Source organism: Trachypithecus francoisi, unplaced genomic scaffold (genome assembly GCF_009764315.1).
Source record: "Trachypithecus francoisi isolate TF-2019V2 unplaced genomic scaffold, Tfra_2.0 Lachesis_group12, whole genome shotgun sequence".
Classification (NCBI taxonomy): Eukaryota; Metazoa; Chordata; class Mammalia; order Primates; family Cercopithecidae; genus Trachypithecus; species Trachypithecus francoisi.
The window spans coordinates 55,912,995-55,931,778 of record NW_022681457.1 but is presented as its reverse complement, the minus strand read 5'-3'; the positions used below and the strand labels follow the sequence as shown (position 1 = coordinate 55,931,778).

The following is an 18,784-nucleotide window of genomic DNA, read 5'->3' as shown; positions in this document are numbered from 1 at the left end:
GCCTTCCTAGTAGCTGGGATTACAGGCATGCACTACCATGCCCGACTAATTTTGTATTTCTAGTAGAGACGGGGTTTCTCCATGTTGGTAAGGCTGGTCTCCAACTCCCGACCTCAGGTGATCCGCCTGCCTGGGCTTCCCAAAGTGCTGGGATTACAGGCGTGAGCCACCGCGACTGGCCTCGGATGCATGTTTTTATAAATTACTAAATTGGGGGAAACAAAATTGAGGTTTAGCCAACTATAAACTACCAATTAACCTCTGATTACATAACAAGGAAATGTCCACCTTGATCGCACAAATTAAGAAACTACGCAACTGTACCTAACCAATTATTGAATTTGATTTTCTTTATCGCACCTTATAAAAGTTTTTTCTTCAAGTCCCTGCTATGGACGACAAATGACAAACATAGCTGGGTAGTCTACAATTTTTTTTTTTTTTTTTTTTTTTGAGACGGAGTCTCGCTCTGTCGCCAGGCTGGAGTGCAGTGGCGCCGTCTCGGCTCACTGCAACCTCTGACTTCCTGGTTCAAGCGATTCTCCTGCCTCAGCCTCCTGAGTAGCTGGGATTAAAGGCACGACACCACGCCCGGCTAATTTTTGTATTTGTAGTACAGGCTGGGTTTCACCATATTGTCCAGAATGGTCTCGATCTCCTGACCTCGTGATCCACCCGCCTCGGCCTCCCAAAGTGCTGGGATTACAGGCGTGAGCCACGACGCCCGGATTTTTGAATCACTCTTTAATTAAATTCTTTAATGTTTTTGCGGTGACTTCTGTGCATTTTTAATAAGAGAAAAGAGAGACTCAGAACCCCACAGACCAAAGCTCTTCCCATTCACGAACCCCGCACCCCGGGTCAGGATTCTCCCCTGTCTACCCTCCCGTGGTCCCTGCACAATATGGGGAGACGAGGCGCTGCAGGTGCTGAGCTGCCGAGAGACGGCTCCAGGCCAGGGCAGTCACTGCGCAGGGAAGAGACAGGACGCCCGGGGTCCCGGCTGTCAGGGCAGCCGCCATCTTATGGCTGACGGGGACTGAGGTCGAGCTGGCCAAGGAAAACTCGGGCGCAGATTGTGGAGCTGACTGCGAGGAGGCCTGAGTCCCGCCACAGCCACTTCCACCGGTTCCCACTAGCCCTTTCCCCTCTCCCGGGATGTCGGACCCGGCACTCTCACCATTTCTAGGCTTCCAGGCGGACCTGGCATCTTAGCTGCGGATCTCCCAACGCCTGCAGGTCACAGGGCCACAGAGGCTGGGCCTCTTGGAGAAGAGGACACAGACCAGGGAAGACGAGACCTGCAGCTCTGGCTGCAGCCAGAGACAAAGTCCCGGCCAAATCCAGAAGCCGCCCTGTCCGCTCCAGCTTTGTGTCTGATTGGACGGTTTCCAGCCCAGCGCCCCTGATTGGATAACGTTTAAGACCCCGCCCCTTTAGACCCTGAGTGACAGGAGACGTGATCTGATGCTAGGCTGAATGAAGAGAGACAGCCTAAGATGGAGACTTTTCAGGCAGGGCTTCTTCCCTGAGTTAAGCCAGGCCCGACCCAGAGGTATTTGAATTTAACCTTGTGTGTAAGGTCATATGCGTTTATACATAATACATTATATGACCAAGCGCAGTGAGTGACTCACGCCTGTAGTCCCAGCTACTAGGGAGGTTGAGGCAAGAGAATCGCTTGAACCCGGGAGGCAGAGGTGGCAGTGAGCCGAGATCGCGCCACTGCACTCCAGCCTGGGCGACAGAGTAAGACTCTGTCTCAAAAAAATAATTTTAAAAAAAATGCCATATGTTTACTCACGAAAAAAAAATAACAATTATTTTAAAATTTCAGCTTTCCTGACCTTCCTGGCTTCTGGTTGTTTGATCAGGCAGCCTGAGATTTTAAGAAGGAGGTAATCATGGCCGGGTGCAGTGGCTGACACCTGTAATCCCAGCACTTTGGGAGGCCGAGGCCGGCAGATCACCTGAGATCAAGAGTTCGAGACCAGCCTGACCAATATGATGAAACTCCGCCTCTACTAAAAATACAAAAATTAGCCCGGCGTGGTGGCGGGTGCCTGTAATCCCAGCTACTTGGGAGGCTGAGACAGGTGAACCCAGGACGCGGAAGTTGCATGCAGCCAAGATCCCTTTGAATTCCAGCCTGGGCAACAAGAGCAAAACTAAACTCCATCAAAAAAAAAAAAAAAAAAAAAAAAGAGACAATCTTCTAAAATAGAATGTGAGCCAAATGTGAATTTTAAATTTTCTAGTAGCCAAACTTTAAAAAGAAAGAAGAAACAGGTCAAACTGATTGTAACCCAATATATCCAAAATATTACTATACGATCAATGTGTAATTATTAATGTAGCATGTATATAGTTGGAACCATATCATTGGAACTAAGTCTGGATTTTTTGGGAGGGATTTTTTTTTTTGAGATGGAGTTTCACTTTTGTTGCCCAGGCTGGAGTGCAATGGCATGAATTCGGTTCTCTGCCTCCTGGATTCAAGCGATTCTCCTGCCTCAGCCTCCTGAATAGCTGGGATTACAGGCATCTGCCATCATGCCCAGCTAATTTTTGTATTTTTAGTAGAAACGGGGTTTCTCCAAGTTGGTCAGGCTAGTCTGGAACTCCCTACCTCAGGTGATCCACCCGCCTTGGCCTCCCAAAGTGCTGGGATTACAGGCGTGATCCACCGCACATGGGCCACTAAGTCCGTTTTTTGCCTTTCCAGCACATCACAGTGTAGACCCAGTCACATTCCAGGCACTCAGGAGCCACACATGAAGTGCACCTCTGATATTATGCAGGTGAAGGGCCTAAACAGATTTATTCTGCCAGTGTGAAGGAAGGGCCTCTTCCTAACAACATCTCTCTTTAATTTGGAGGATGGAAAACATAGTGGCCGTAAAAAGAGCAGAGGGCAGCAGGAATAAATTAACCACAAGTAGACAACTGTTGGCCACCTTTGGCCCACCTTCCTTCCAGAGATCAGAAAGGCAACAAAGGATGATAGGTCTGGAGGAGAAGAAAACTCTGTCTTCATATCTGTACATACTCTTGACTTGCAATGTTTATATATAGAGAAAATAGATTAAAGACAAACACATTTTGCTATTTGGCCTTGAACCTAATCATTAGGCCTCCTGGATTCATGTGATTCTCGTGCCTCAGCCTCCGGAATACCTGGGATTACAGTCGTGTACCACCATGCTCAGCTAATTTTTTTTTGTATTTTTAGTAGAGATGGGGTTTTGCCATGTAAGCCAGGCTAGTCTTGAGCTCCTGGCCTCAAGTGATCTGCCCACCTCAGCCTCCCAAAGTGCTGGAATTACAGGCATAAGCCACTGTGCCTGGCTATGATAATTTTTACATTTATGGTTTAGGTGATGTGTCCTTCTTCTCTGCCAGGCCCCTGCCAAAATGTGGGATGCTGACATATCCCTGGGCCTAGCACCTAGGTAATGTGACTCTTGTATTTTGCATAGGTCCCACATATTTTGAGTACTGTGACATATGACTAGACCAAACACCTAGAAGATGGAGGCACCTGTCTATGCCCTGTAAACAGGGTGTTAGCCCTACCATTCTCAAGAGCCTCATGACTTATCTCTGTATTCATCACCTAGGAGATGTGACTCTCCTCTGCTGCCTGCATCCTGCCAACAGGAAAGATTGTGACATAACATTTGACTCTGAAACAAGGGTGATGTGTTTTCTTTTCCAGGGTCCTGTTCACAGGGAGTGAGTCTTGTGACATATCTGTGGGCATGCACCCACGTCTGTGACTCTGCTGCCTGTGCCCGCCTTTCAGAACAGGAATGTAACGTATCTCTGGCCAAGCATCCAGGTGATGTGACTCTTCTTTCTAGTTTCTGCCGTGAGAAAAGATTGTGACATATCTCTGGCCTAGCACCAAAATGATGTGACTCTCTTGCTCACACACTCTATGCACAGGTGGGATTGTAAAGTATATTTTTGTTCAGCTCATAGGTGAGATGATAACTCTGATACCTCAAATCAACAAATAGGGGACATACTGTCTTTCAAAACTAGGCTTAGAGAAATACATAAGATTCTGGGTCTCCTCCTTGTATGAAGGTCATAGTGGATTACCACTCTCCTATATCATATAAACCCTTGGTGGTACAGAGAGTGTCATTGCAGGGCCCAGCACACAGGTGACATTGCATTTCTTATATACACACTGCATCATCTATTAGGCTTGTCACCTGACACATGGACAGAGCCTCCTGGTAAGGTCTTGAATCTCACACGTGGATGCAGTCTACAGTTGAAATTGTGATTGTCATAGTTGAACATCCAGCTGAACTTGAGATGGTGACTCATTTCTAACCTAGCTCCTCAACAGGTGAGAACTCTTTTATCTGGAACCAGCCAATTACAGAGATGTTGACTCTAATACCTGGGCTTAGAACCATCATGAAGGTCACAGAGCAGTTGGCAACTCTCATTAATACTGTAGAAAGCTCTTGGGTGGTATTGAGAGTCTTAGCAGAGCCAAGCACACAGGTAAGACTGTGAGGCTCACATGCACACCCAGCCAATAGCAAAACTTGTCACCTTTGCATGTGAACACAGCCCACCGTTGAGGTCCCAAGTTTTCCTTGTGAAAACAGTCAAAAGTTGGAAAACTGACTCATATGTGGATTTGGTTCAAAGGTGAGTTGGTGACCCCCAGACCTCTATCCAACACACCTGTGAGTCTGTGGCTCCAGTGAGCATTCGTAGTCTGCACGAGAAATTGAGACTCTCACAAACAAATCAAGTGCACCATTGAGATTGTGACTCTTGTACTTAGACCCAAAATACAGGAGGTGTTGACTCTCAAATTTAGAACTGGGACATGTGTGAAATTGTTAATCTAATTTCTAAACCATCCTGCAGGTGTGATTGTGATATATGCCTCTGCTCAGTACTTGAGTAATTTGACCATCCTCCCTGGGCCCAGTTCATAGTTGCAATTGTGATATATTGCTGAACCCAGCAAATAGGTGATGTGACTCCATACTCCTGCTTTGGTGCTGCCCACAGGGGGCATTGTGACATATCACTGGGCCTTGCATCCAAGTGATGTAAATGTCTCCCTTTAACCAGCCAGTAGCAGAGAGTCTGTGTCTCTTTGCAAGGCTTTGGCAAACAGATGAGTTTCTGAGTCTTCTTTTTATAAAGACCATGCAGAATTGGCATTTGCTTGCATATTGTGCAAAACTCTTGGTTGGTACAGAGAGTGTCATGACAGAGCCCGACACACAGTTGAGGTTGTATTTCTCATATGCACAACACAGCAACCCTTAGGATTGGAACCCCCCCCACACACACACATATACAGAGCTCACTGCTGAGGTTCTTAATCTCATAAGTGGATACGGCCTGCAGTTGAAATTGTGATTGTCATATGTTAATATCCAGCCAGAGTTGAAATGACTAGATATTCACACATGGCTCAATGACTATGAGCTTCCTGCAGCTCATAGGCAGGTAAGAAATCTCTTATCTAGACTCAACCAACTGGAGACATGTTGACTCATACCTGAGCTTAGGGCCACAGCTCAGGGTATGATCATGGGTCCATACCAACATAAAGTTCTCAGACCAGATTGTAACTTTTTTTTTTTTTTTTTTTGAGATGGAGTTTTGCTCTTGTTGCCCAGGCTGGAGTGCAATGGTGTGATCTCAGCTCACCACAACCTCTGCATCCTGGGTTCATTCAAGTGATTCTCCTGCCCCATCCTCCCGAGTAGCTGGGATTACAGGCATGTGCCACCACACCCGGCTAATTTTGTATTTTTAGTAAAGACAGGGTTTCTCCATGTTGGTCAGGCTAGTCTTGAACTCATGAACTCAGGTGATCTGCCCGCCTCAGCCTCCCAAAGTGCTGGGATTACAGGCTTGAGCCACCACGTCCGGCCAGCAACTCTTATGCATACAGTGTAAAGCCCTCAAGTAGGAGAGATTATGTCCGTCCTAACAGATCTCAGCACACAGGTGAGATTGTGACACTCACATGCAAACCCAGCTGACAGTAATGATTGTCATCCCTCCACATGAACACAACCCACTGGTGAGATTCTGAATCTCAAAACCAATAAAAGTTTCAAAAATTGAAAAATTGACTATCATCCTTGAATCCAGTGTACAGATAAGCTGGTGGCTCTCAGACCAAGATTTAGCACCCCTGAGACTTGAGAGACTGTGAGTCACTAAAGAGACACAGTCTAGAGGATGGATGGAAGGTCTCGTACACAGATCAAGTCCACTGTTGAGACTGTGACTCCTGAACATAGATGCAACATAAAGGAGGTGTTAATTCTCATACCTGGAACCTCGACATGGGCAGGACGGTTAATTTCATTTATGGACCTTCCTGCAGCTGTGATTGTGACATACGCCTCTGTCCAGCACCTGAGTTTTTTTACTCTCCTGCCTGGGCTCAGCCCACAGATTGGACTGTGACACATCGCTGAACCCAGGATCTAGGTGATGTAAATTTATTCTCCTGCCTTGGCGCTCCCCACAGGAAGCACTGTGACATATTACTGCAGCTAACATAGGGGAACCATAACCAGGTTATGTGACTCTCCTGCCTGTCCCTTGCCTACATGGGCCATTGTGACATATTGTTGGGTCTAACGCCCATGTCATGTAACTCTCTTGCCTAGATCCTGCCTACCGGAAGTATTGTGACATATCTCTGTGCCCATCACACAGGTGATGCGACTCTCTTCCTGTGGGGTTCCTGTTTACAGGGAGTATTGAAGGAGATTGCTGGCCCCAGCACCTAGCTGATGTGGTTTTTCTCTTCTTTCTAGGTTTTGCTCATGGGGAAGATTATGACATATCATTAGGTCCAACACCAAGGTGATGTTCCTCTTTTGCATTGGCCCTGCCCTCAAATAGCATTGTGACATATTGCCAATCCCAACAGCCAATCCCAACAGATTGATGTAAGTCTTCTGCCTGGACCCCATTAACAAGGGGCATTGCGATGTACCTCTGGGCTCATGAACTATTTGATGTGATTCTTCTTTCTTGCCTAGGCTTTCTCCATAGAAGATATTGTGACATAACTCTGGGCCCAGCAGCTAAGTAACGTGGCTTTTTTCTTCTGCTTGGACCATGCCCACAGAAGGTATAATGACTTATCACTAAGCCCAGCACACATGATGCAATTTTTTTGCCTGGTCTTTGCCGACAGAAATCATTTTGACATATTTCTGAGTTCATCACCTAGTTGATGTGACTCTTCCTATTTTCAGACTTGTTCACAGTGGAGATTGTGACATATTGCTGGGCCCAGCTCATATGTGATGTGATTCTCTTCTCATGCCTGGGTGCTCCCCACTGGAGTGATTGTGACATATAGGTTGGCCCTGGCCCTAGTTTATGTGACTTTCCTCTTCTTCCTTAGCCCTGTTCACCTGGGGGCATTATAACATATCTGAGCCCATCACCTAGGTGATATGACTTTCTTGCCTGATCTTCTTCTCAGGGGGTAGTGTTTTATGTTGTCAGACCCAGCAACTAGGTGATATGACTCTTCTCTACTGCGTGGGCTCTGCCCAATAGGAAATTGTGATGTATCACTGGGCCTATGTTTTGTAATGCTCCTCTCCTCCCTGGGCTGTACATACATTGCTATTGTGACATGTCTGGGTGCAATGTCTAGGTCATGTGAGTTTCCTGCATGGGTCCTGCCCACAGGGACATTATCACAACGTCACATATTGATACTCTCACAAATAAACAGAGCACACTTCTGAGGTCCTGACTCTCACACACAGATGCAGTTCAAAGTTGGAATTGTGATGGTCACATGTAAACATCCAGCCACAGTTGAGATGGTTATTCATTTCTAAATCTAGCTAATAGGCAGGGGAGAACTGTTCTATATAAACCCAGTTACCCAGATACCTGGGCTTAATTTCACAGGTACAGTCATTGCTCCATACCAGCATAAAGGTCTCAGAGTGGAATGCCACTTTCATGAATATCATATAAATTCATCAAGTGGTACACAGATTGTGCTAACAAGACCCAGCACACAGGTGAAATTGTGACACACATACATGCAGATGACAGTAAAAACTGTTGTCCTTCCACATGACAGCCCTCAGTTGAGGTTCTAAACCTCACACCCAGAAGAACTCACAAGTTGAATAATTGATTCTCATACATGGATTCTGCCCACAGGTGTGTTGATGACTCTTAAGACCAAGATAAACACACTTTAGAGGCTGCGACCCCACCAAGGGGACACAGTTTGCAGGAGGGATTGAGTCTCCCATGCAAGGGTCCAGTCTACAATTGAGACTGTGACTCACATACTTTTACCTGACATACAGATGTTGACTGTCATACCTAAATCCAAGACATTTGGGAGACTGTTAATCATATCTGTGGACTTTCTTGCAGGTGTAATTGTGGCATAACATTTTACCCATCACCTGGGTTATTTCACTCTCCTGCATGACCCAAGCCCACAGATGTGATTGTCACGTATCACTGGACCCAGCAGCTAGGTGATGCAATTATATTTTTCTGCCTTGGTGCTGTCTGCAGTGGGGTTTGTGATGTATCACTAAACCCAGTACCCAGGTTTTGAGACTCTTCTGCCTGTGCCCTGCCCAGATATGCCATTGTGGTATACTGCTGCATCCAACACTATGGTCATGTAACTCTCTTGCCTGGGCTCTGCCTACAGAGGGAATTGTGACATATCTCTGCACCTATTACTCAGGTGATGTAAGTCTTTTCCTACATGGTCTCTGTTCACCAGGGTGATTTTGACTGATTCATAGGCCCAGCACCTAGCTGATACGACTATTCTTTTTAGGTTCTGCCTGTAGGGGAGATTGTGACATATCACTGAGTTCAACATCAAGGTGATGTTTTTCTTCTGCTTTGGCCCTGCCCTTGAAAGGCATTGTGATGTATTGCTGAGCCCAGCACCAAGGTGATGTCCAGCTCTTGCCTGAATCCTGCCCACAGCAGGCAGTGTGACTTATCTCTGCTCTGGGACCATCAACAATTTGATGTAACTTTACTCTTTTACCTAGGCTTTTAGCATAGGAGAGATTGTGATATATCTCTGAGCTCAAGACATAGGTGACATGACTGTCTTCTTCTGCCTGGGCCATGCCCACAAAAGGGAGAGTGATTTTTCACTGGGCGCAGCACACAGGTGATGTAATTCTTCTTCCTGGTCCCTGCTCACTGGGGTTATTATGACATATCTTTAGGCCCATCACCTAGATGATATGACTCTTGTTTTCTTCCTAGGACCTTTTGACAGAGAGGACTGTGATATATCACTTGGCCCAGAACCTATGTGATGTGACTCCTCTCATAACTGACCCCTGCCATCTAGGATGATTGTGACATACTTATTTACTCAAAACTTACTTACTCAAAACTTACTTCCTATCCACAGATTACTTCCTATCCACAGATGGGATTACTTCCTGCTTACTTCCTATCCACAGATGGGATTGTGACGTATCTCTTTGTTCAGATCATAGATGCAGTGATGACTCTAATACGTCAAATCAGCCAATAAGAGATATACTGTCTTTTCTAGCTGGGTTTAGAGAAACAGATAGGATCCTGGGTCTCCTGTTTCCATAAAAAGAATATCAAATTGGCTGGGTGCAGTGGCTCACGCCTGTAATCCCAGCACTTTGGGAGGCCGAGGCGGGTGGATCACGAGGTCAGGAGATCGAGACCATCCTGGCTAACATGGTGAAACCCCATCTCTACCAAAAACACAAAAAATCAGCTGGGCGTTGTGGCAGGTGCCTGTAGTTCCAGCTCCTCAGCAGGAAAATGGAGTGAACCCAGGAGGTGGAGGTTGCAGTGAGTCAAGATCACACCATTGCACTCCAGCCTGGGCGACAGATAGAGACTCCGTCTCAAAAAAAAAAAAAAAAAAAATCAAATTACCACTCTCTTGCATATGGTATAAAGTAGTTGGGTGGTACATAAAATGTCATCATATGGCCCAACACACAAATGATACAGTGTTTCTCATAGGCACACCCTGTGAACCGTTAGAATTGTCACCCTCACACATGAACAGGGCCTACTTTTTAGAACACAGGTGAAATTGTGACTCTCCTGTGCACACTCAGCCAACAGTAAACATTGTCACTGTCACACATGGAAACCGTCCACTGTTGAGGCTGTGGATCTCACACATGGAGGCAGTTGAAAGTTGGAATTGTGACTCTCATACATGGATCTGCTTAACAGGTAGAATGGTGACTCAAAGACTAGGATTCAGAACACTGTGAAGCTGTGACTCATAGATTCAGAAGTAGTTTGCATTTGGAATTGGGGCTCTCTTGCAGGGACTGAGCCCACCATTAAGATTGTGACTCATGTATTTGGAGCCAACTCAAATGAGGTCTCTTGACTCTCATACCTGAAGTCACAAAATGCGTGGAATTTTGAACCTTATTTCTGGACCTGCTTGCAGGCGTGACTGGACCTTTGTCCAGCACCTGAATGATTTGACTATCCTGCCTGGTTAAAGCCCCAAAATGGAATTGTGACATATGCCTGGTCAAAGCATCTAAGGTATTTTACTCTCCTGCACAGACCCTGTCCTCAGGGAGAACTGTGACATATTGCTGGACTGATCACCTAGGTTATATAATTATTCTCTCCTGCCGGGGCCCTTTACACAGGGTGGATTGTGACATATTGCTGTGCCCTGCATGCGGATAATGTGTCTTTCCTGCATGAACCCTGCCCACAGATGGCATTGTGACATACTGCTGGGCCCAGTACCCAGGTTATGTGACTTTTCTGCCACAGCCCTCCTCACAGAGTGGATAGCGACATGTTTTTGGTCCAGCATTCAGGTGATCTGAATCTCTTGCCCAGTCCATTCATAGAGGTTAAATTTTGACATATGTATTTTCAAGCTTTTAGGCATTACAGTCAAGCTTGTATGGGGACCCAGCCAATAAGAGTAATTTTGACTCTCGTAGCTGTATTTTGGACAGTGCGTAGGGTCCTGGATCACCTATTTTTAGAAAGGTCACAGAGGTTTATAAAATGTATGCATAACAGGTGCGGTGGCTCACACCTGTAATCCCAGCACTTTGGGAGGCCGAGGAGGGTGGATCACCTGAGGTCAGTAGTTCGAGACCAAACTGGCCAATATGGTGAAACTCCATCTCTACTCAAAATACAAAAAATTAACTGGGTGTGGTGGCATGCAGCTATAATCCTAGCTACTTGGGAAGCTGAGGCAGGAGAATCGCTTAAATTCGGGTGGCGGAGGTTGCAGTGAGTTGATATCATGTCATTGCACGCCAGCCTGGGTGACAAGAGCGAGACTCCATCTCAAAAAAAAATTATACATAACCTATAAATACTTTGTGTGCTACAGAGAATGCAGTAATAGGGTCTACCACACTGGTGAGATTGTGAGTTCTCACAGGCATACCAAGCCAACAGTTAGGATTGTCATTTCCAAACATGAAAGAAGCATACCAGTGATGTCCTGAACCTCACATGCAGATGCAGTCTACAGTTAAAATTCTGACTGTCATATGTAAATCTGGGAACAGGCTGAATAGTGACTGATTTCTGGACCCAGCTCAGGCACAGTGATTAGTTGCATACCTGGACCTAGCCAATAGGAGACATGTTGACTCTCACAGTTAGCCTTCAAACAATGGATGAGGTCCTGGGCTTTCTACTTGTATGAAAGTCACAGAAGATTATAAAACTCATGTATATTGTGTGATCCCTTCCAGTGGTACAGAGAGTGTCATAACAGATCCCTGTGCAAAGTTTAAATTGTGATTCTCATAGGATCACTCAGCCAACAGTGAGGACTGTCATTCTCACAAATGGACAAAGACTACTGGTGAGGTCCTGAGGATCACATGTGGATGCAGTTCACAGTTGAAACTGGGACTGTCATATGTGGATCTGGCTACAGGTGGAATGGTGACTCATTTCTGTACCCAACTCACAGGCACAGTGAGAACTCTCATACTTGGATCTAACCAATAAGAGAGATGTTAGCTGTCATTCCTGGGCTTAGGACAATGGGTAAGATCATGAGTTTATACCAGCACATAGATCCAAGAGTGGATTGTGACTCTCAGGCATACCATATAACACCCTTGGGTTGGACCAAGAGTGTGGTAACAGGACCCAGTGCACAGGTGAGATAGTGACTCTGGTATGCACGCCCAGTTCACAGTAAGAATTTTCACCCTTTTAAATAGGCACAGTCCACTGTTGAGGTTCTGAATCTCACACTCAAAGGAGTTGAAAGTTGGAACTGTGACTATCGTATGAGGATCAGGCCCACAGATGAGATAGTGAATGTTGGACCAAGATTCAACACACTGGTGAGGCTGTGACTCTTCTACCAGGACACAATCTAAGAATTGAGGCTCTCATGCACAAATCCAGTCTATCATTGAGATTCTGACTCACATACTTAAGACCCAACACTCAGAAGATCTTGACTATTATCCCTAGAGCTGGACGTATTTGGGATTGTTTATCTCATCTCTGAATCTTTCTGCAGGTGTGATTGTGGCGTATGTTTTTGTCCATACCCTGAGTCATTTTAGTTTCCTGCCTGAGCCCAGCCCACAGATGGGACTGTAACATATACCGAGGCCAAGCACCAAGGTAATATGACTCTTCTCATCTGCCTGAAACTTTCCCTTAGAAGTGACTGTGACATATTTCTGAATCCAGCACCTAGGTGATGTGACTCTCCTCTCGTGCCTAGGCCTTCCCTACAGGAACGATTGTGTCATATCACTGAGCCCAGCACCTAGGTAATGTGTTTCTTCTGTTGTAGTTCTCCCCACATGAGACATTGTGACATATTTCTGGACCAATTATATAAGTTAAATGACTCTTCTCTTCTGCCTGGATCTCACTCTCAGAAGAACTTATGACATGTTGTTGGACCCAGCACCTAGGTAATTTGAGTCTTCTCTGTTGTCTGGCCCCTGTCAACAGAAGGGATTTTAAACTATTGTTTAACCTAGCACATAAATTTTGTTTCTCACTTCTTTTGCTAAGCCCTGCTAACCATGGGAATTACAACATATTGCTGAAACCAGGATAATGTGACAATCCTCTCTTGCTTGGGCCTTGCCCACAGTGGCCATTGTTACATATTACTGGGCCCATCTTCTAAGTAATGTGACTGTCCTCTTCTGCTTGGGAACTGCCAACATGAAAGATTGTGACATATCACTAGGCCCAGATCCCAGCTGATGTGACTCTTCTTTCTTGATCCCGCTCATAGTGCAGATTGACATATTCCTGTCCTAGCATCCAAGTGATGTGACTCTTCTGCGTGGTTCCTACTACAGGTGGGATTGTGACATACACCTGGGACATGGTCACTGGTGCAATGACGACACACATACCTCAACCCACAAAACAAGAGAAATATTGATTTTCTCTGCTAGGTTTAGGGCAACGGGTAAGGTCTTCTTCTGTTACTTGTGTGAAGGTCAGAGAAAAGTACAATATTCATGCAAATTGTATAAAGCTTTCAGTTAGTACAGAGAGTGTCATAACAAAGCCCAGCACACAGGTGAAATTTTGACTCTCAAATGCACACCCAGCCAATAGTTAGAAATTTTACCCACACACAAGTCTTTAGCACACTGTTAAGGTCCCATATCTCACATGTAAATGCAGTTCACAGTTGGAATTGTGACTGGTATATGTGGATCTAACCACAGGTAGAATGGCAACTCACTTCTGGACCCATCTGACAGCCGCAATGATGACTCTAATACCTGGATGCAGCAAATTAGAGAGAGGTTGACTCTAATACCTGTGTTTAGGGCAACGGTACAGTCATGGATCATACCAGCACAAGAGTCTCAGAGCAGATTGTGACTCTCAGGAACATTATACAAAGCCTTTGAGTGGTATACAGAGTATCATAACAGTGCCAATCACACAGGTGGGACTGTGATTCTTGTATGCACACCCACCAAAAAGTAAAAGTTGTCACACTCCCAGATGGATACTGCTCACCTTTAAGGTTCTGAATCTGACACTAAGAGGCAGTTGAAAGTTAAAATTGTGACTGTCATACATGGATCTCTTCCACAGGTAGGGTGATGACTCTTGGGAAAGAATTCAACATGCCCGTGAGCCTGTGACTTTCATACCAGGGCACAGTCCTTGGGTGGGATTGGACTCTCACGCACAGATCCAATATATCATTGAAATTATGAGTCCTGTACTTGTACATAACTCACAGGATGTGTTGATTCTCATGCCTAAAGCTGGGACATGTGCAGAATTATAAATCTAACTACAGGACCTTCTTGCATGTGTGATTTTTACATACCCATTTGCCTAACATTTGAGTAATTCCACTCATCTGTGTAGGCCAAGCCCTTAGATGGTGTTGTGACATGAATTGAGTCAAGAATCTAGGTGATGTAACTCTCCTTCCTGGGTGCTGCCCTCAAAGGAGATTTTGACATATTGCTGGGCCCAGCACATTAGTCGTGTGAATCTTTTCTCCTGCCTGGTTCCTACACACTGGGAGCATTGTGGCATATCACTGGGCCCAACACCTAGGTGATGTGACTCTTCTCCCATATCTGGCCCCTGCCCACTTTAGGGATTGTGACTTATCACTGTGCCCAGCACCCAGGTGAAGTGAATATCCTCTCCTTTTTGGCTTCTGCATACAGGGGGCATGGTGACATACTGCAGTGCCCAACATTATGATAATGTGATTTTACCGCATGAGCAATGTTCATAGAAGGGTATTGTGACATACAACTGGACCCAGTACCTAGATAATGTGACTCTCCTCTCCTGCCTGGGCCCTGCACATAGAGCAAATTATGACATATTGCTGAGTCTAGCACCTAGGTGATGTGACTCTCCTGCCTTAGCCTTGCTCACAGGGGACTTTTTGACATATCTCTGGGTTCATCACCTAGATGATGTGACTCTCCTCTTCTGCCTGTGCTTTCCCCACAGGAAAGCCTGGACCATATCACTGGGTTGAGCACCCAGGTAATGTGACTCTTTCTCTGTGCCTTGCCCACAGGGAGCATTGTGACATTTCACTAGGCCCAGCATTTAGGTGATGTGACTGTCTTGCCTGGGTCCTGCCCATAGGGGAACTGTGAAATATTTCTGGTCCAGCGCCCAGGGGATGTGATGCTCTAGCCTGGTCTCTGCTCCCAGGTGGAATTGTGACATATACGTACGCCCAGCTAACAGGGATGAGGAGGACTCTTGTACCTGTACTTAGCTAATAGGAGAGATTGTAACTTTCATAGCCAATGTTAGGGCAACAAGTAATGTCCTGGGTTTCCTAATTGTATGAATATCAAAAAGGATCGCATCACTTACTCATATTGCATAAAGCACTCGAGTGTACAGACAGTATTGTAACAGGGCTCAGCACAGAGGTGAGATTGTGACTCTCATATGCACACCCAGGCAACAGTTATAACTGTCACTCTCTCACATGGACACAGCCCACTGGTAAGATCCTGAATCTGACTCATGAACACAGTCCACAGCTGGAATTGTGACTATCATATGTGGATACAGTCACCAGTCAAATGTGGACTCATGTATATAATGACTCTACGAACAACAGAAATAAAAAAGAAATCTCTTGTATGCACTCATGGGGTACACTTATATGTAGAGAATTTTGCTAACATTATATATAACAAAACTTTTGCCTTGATAGGTAAAAGATGAAGGGCTAATGTGGGTGAGAAGTTTTAATGAAACATTTGTTGCCTCATAATATTAGAAACAGAATGTTGATCCACTGCTTTAAAAACTTACTTCATAAGTTAAAAATAACTTCTTCAGAATGAGTTAAAGAGCATTGCCAGCAGGCCATTACTCTTCTGAATGGGCATCATTTGTTAGATCATTTTTTCCAAGGCTTAGCATAAATGAAGCAATGGTCAGAAATTTATCCCCCAAAATAGGGTTCTATAGCAGATTCTAATGTAAAGGCTATGGTTACACAACAGGCATTAAATGTTGTTACTAAAGTTGTGCTTAATAAGAGATTTTCTTTTGATTACTTGCTGGATAAATAGAGAACTACCTATGTAGTTGCTAATACTTGTAGTTGCACATGGTAGAATGCATTGAGTATTACAAAGATGCAATTGTAGGAGAGTAATGAACAGGCTGCTTGGTTGAAATGAGATCATTTATCTAGCTAATAATTTAATCCATTGAGTTTTAGTTGGTTGTTCATGGGGACCTTGACTAAGAATCATGGTTTGAACTCTTCTTCTTCTTTTTTTTTTTTTTTGTGATGAAATCTCGCTCTGTAGCCTAGGCCGGAGTGCAGTGGTGTAATCTTGGCTCACTGCAACCTCTGCCTCCCTGGTTCAAGCGATTCTCCTTCCTCAGCCTCCTGAGTGACTGGGATTACAGGCGTGTACCTCTGCACCTGGCTAGTTTTTAGTATTTTCAGTAGAGACTGGGTTTCACCATGTTGACCAGGCTGCTCTTGAACTCCTGACTTTAGTTAATCTGCCCACCTTGGCCTCTCAAAGTGCTAATATTACAGGCATGAGCCACTGCGCCCAGCCAGTTTCAACTCTTGGTATTATCCTCCTGATAATCAAAATAGTAGTCTCCCTACTGCACCATATTCTCTCAAAAGTTATAAAGGTTCACATGCAGTCATCTCTAGAATGTCAAATGGTCTCTCTTTAACTGGAATGACAGAAACTCAAAGACATATGTGACCATGAAGACGCCATAACCTATGAATAACATTATAAGGGCAAAAACCCTAACTAATGGACATTGAGAGTGGCACTAAGGCCCTGAGTTTTGGTCACACTCTGACTTACATAAGAACTTTACCAAAAAAGGAGAGTTTTAAAAACAAAGTTGCCCAGAACGCTGGCTCACCTCTGTAATCCCAACACTTTGGGAAGCTGAGGAGGGTGGATCACGAGGTCGGGAGATCGAGACCATCCTGGCAAACGGGTGAAACCCTGTCTCTTCTAAAACTACAAAATTAGCTCGGTGTGGTGGCAAGTGCCTGTAACCCCAGCTACTCTGGGGTTGATTGCTTGAACCCAGGAGGCGGAAGTTGCAGTGAGCTGAGATCATGCCACTGCACTCCAGCCTGATGACAGAGTGAAGCTCCATCTCAAAACAAAACAAAACAAAACAAAAGTTATTGGAGTCCATCATTCTAAACTGAGCTTGTGTACTAGTTCCAAACAGACCAAACCAAACTGAACCAAAATGAGTCACTTGTGCTAAATGTGACATAATCAAACTGAAAATTTAAGAAAATAGGTAGATCCTAAAACAGGCCAGGTTTACATTTTTCTTCTGGAAACAGGAGATTTCAACACAAGATAGCCCCCTCTAACCTTTCAAAAAATAAATAATAGGCCGGGTGTTGTGGCTCATGCCTGTAATCCCAGCACTTTGGGAGGCTAAGGTGGGCAGATCTCCTGATGTCAGGAGTTCAAGATCAGTCAGGCCAACATAGTGAAACTCTGTCTTTACTAAAAATACAAACATTAGCCAGGGGTGGTGGCGGGCGCCTGTAATTATGGTTAATTGGGAGGCTGAGGCAGGAGAATCACTTGAACCCAGGAGATGGAGGTTGCAGTGAGGTGAGATCATGCCATTGCACACCAGCCTAGGTGACAAAGCCAAACTTCATCTCAAAAAATAAAAATAAAAAATAAAAATAATAAAATAACCTGAAGTCCATGTTTCCACTTAAAAAACCTCACAGGATTTGACACTAAATAAGTACTTTTTTTTTTTTTTTCTTTTTGAGACAGAGTCCTGCTCTGTCACTCAGGCTGGAGTATAGTGGCATGATCTTGGCTCACTACAGCCTCCATCTTCAGAGTTCAAGTGACTCTTCCACCTCACCCTACCAACTAACTGGGATTACAGGCACCTGCCATCATGGTGTGTCCAGAATTGGTTCCTTCTGGTGGGTTCTTGGTCTCGCTGACTTCAAGAATGAAGCCACAGACCCTCATGGTGAGTGTTAGAGTTCTTAAAGATGGTGTGTCCAGAGTTTGTTGCTTCTGATGTTCAGATGTGTCTAGAGTTCCTTCTGGTGGGTTCATGGTTTTGCTTGACTTCAGGAGTGAAGCTGGAGACCTTCACGGTGAGTTTTACAGCTCTTAAAGGTGGAGTGTCTGGAGTTGTTTGTTCCTCCTGGTGGGTTCGTGGTATCACTGACTTCAGGAGTGAAGCCGCGGACCTTTGCAGTGAGTGTACAGCTCATAAAGGTAGGGAGGACCCAAAAAGTGAGCAGCAGCAAGATTTATTGTGAAGAGTGAAATAACAAAGCTTCCACAGTGTGGAAGGGGACATGAGTGGGTTGCTGCTGCTGGCTCAGGTGGCCAGCTTTTATTCCCTTATTTGGCCCCACCCACATCCTGTTGATTGGTTCATTTTACAGAGTGCTGATTGGTCCATTTTACAGAGTGGTGATTGGTGCATTTAAAAACCTTTAGCTAAACACAGAGCGCTGGTTGGTGTGTTTACAATCCTTTAGCTAGACAGAAAAGTTCTCCAAGTCTCTACCTGACCCAGAAGCCCAGTCAGCTTCACCTCTCAATCCCCCCTCTAAACAGGACACTCCAACTGCTGTTGGGAATTGGGCGATGACTGCTCTAGCTACTTCCTGTTGGATAATGGCAAAGAAGGGGCCCTGCAGTTGTAGTATTCTCCAGAGGGGAACTCTTTAGGCCAGTCAAAGGGCCAGCAGCTC

The 18,784-nt window shown here is 45.2% G+C and overlaps 3 protein-coding genes across 5 annotated transcripts in view; 2 read left to right on the top strand and 1 right to left on the bottom strand.

The window, feature by feature from the left end:
* LOC117093753 (zinc finger protein 257-like) overlaps positions 1-1,225 on the bottom strand; it is a 35,102-nt gene extending 33,877 nt beyond the window's left edge. Inside the window, 1 exon segment of the mRNA XM_033229266.1 lies at positions 1,181-1,225. Coding sequence (XP_033085157.1) covers positions 1,181-1,210 — 30 coding nt within the window. The 5' untranslated portion in view covers positions 1,211-1,225.
* Positions 1-18,784, top strand: part of ZNF43 (zinc finger protein 43) — a 534,348-nt gene that overhangs the window by 199,236 nt on the left and 316,328 nt on the right. The gene's annotated exons all lie outside the window — the stretch shown is intronic.
* Positions 1-18,784, top strand: part of LOC117091333 (putative zinc finger protein 730) — a 284,531-nt gene that overhangs the window by 70,664 nt on the left and 195,083 nt on the right. The window lies entirely within an intron of this gene.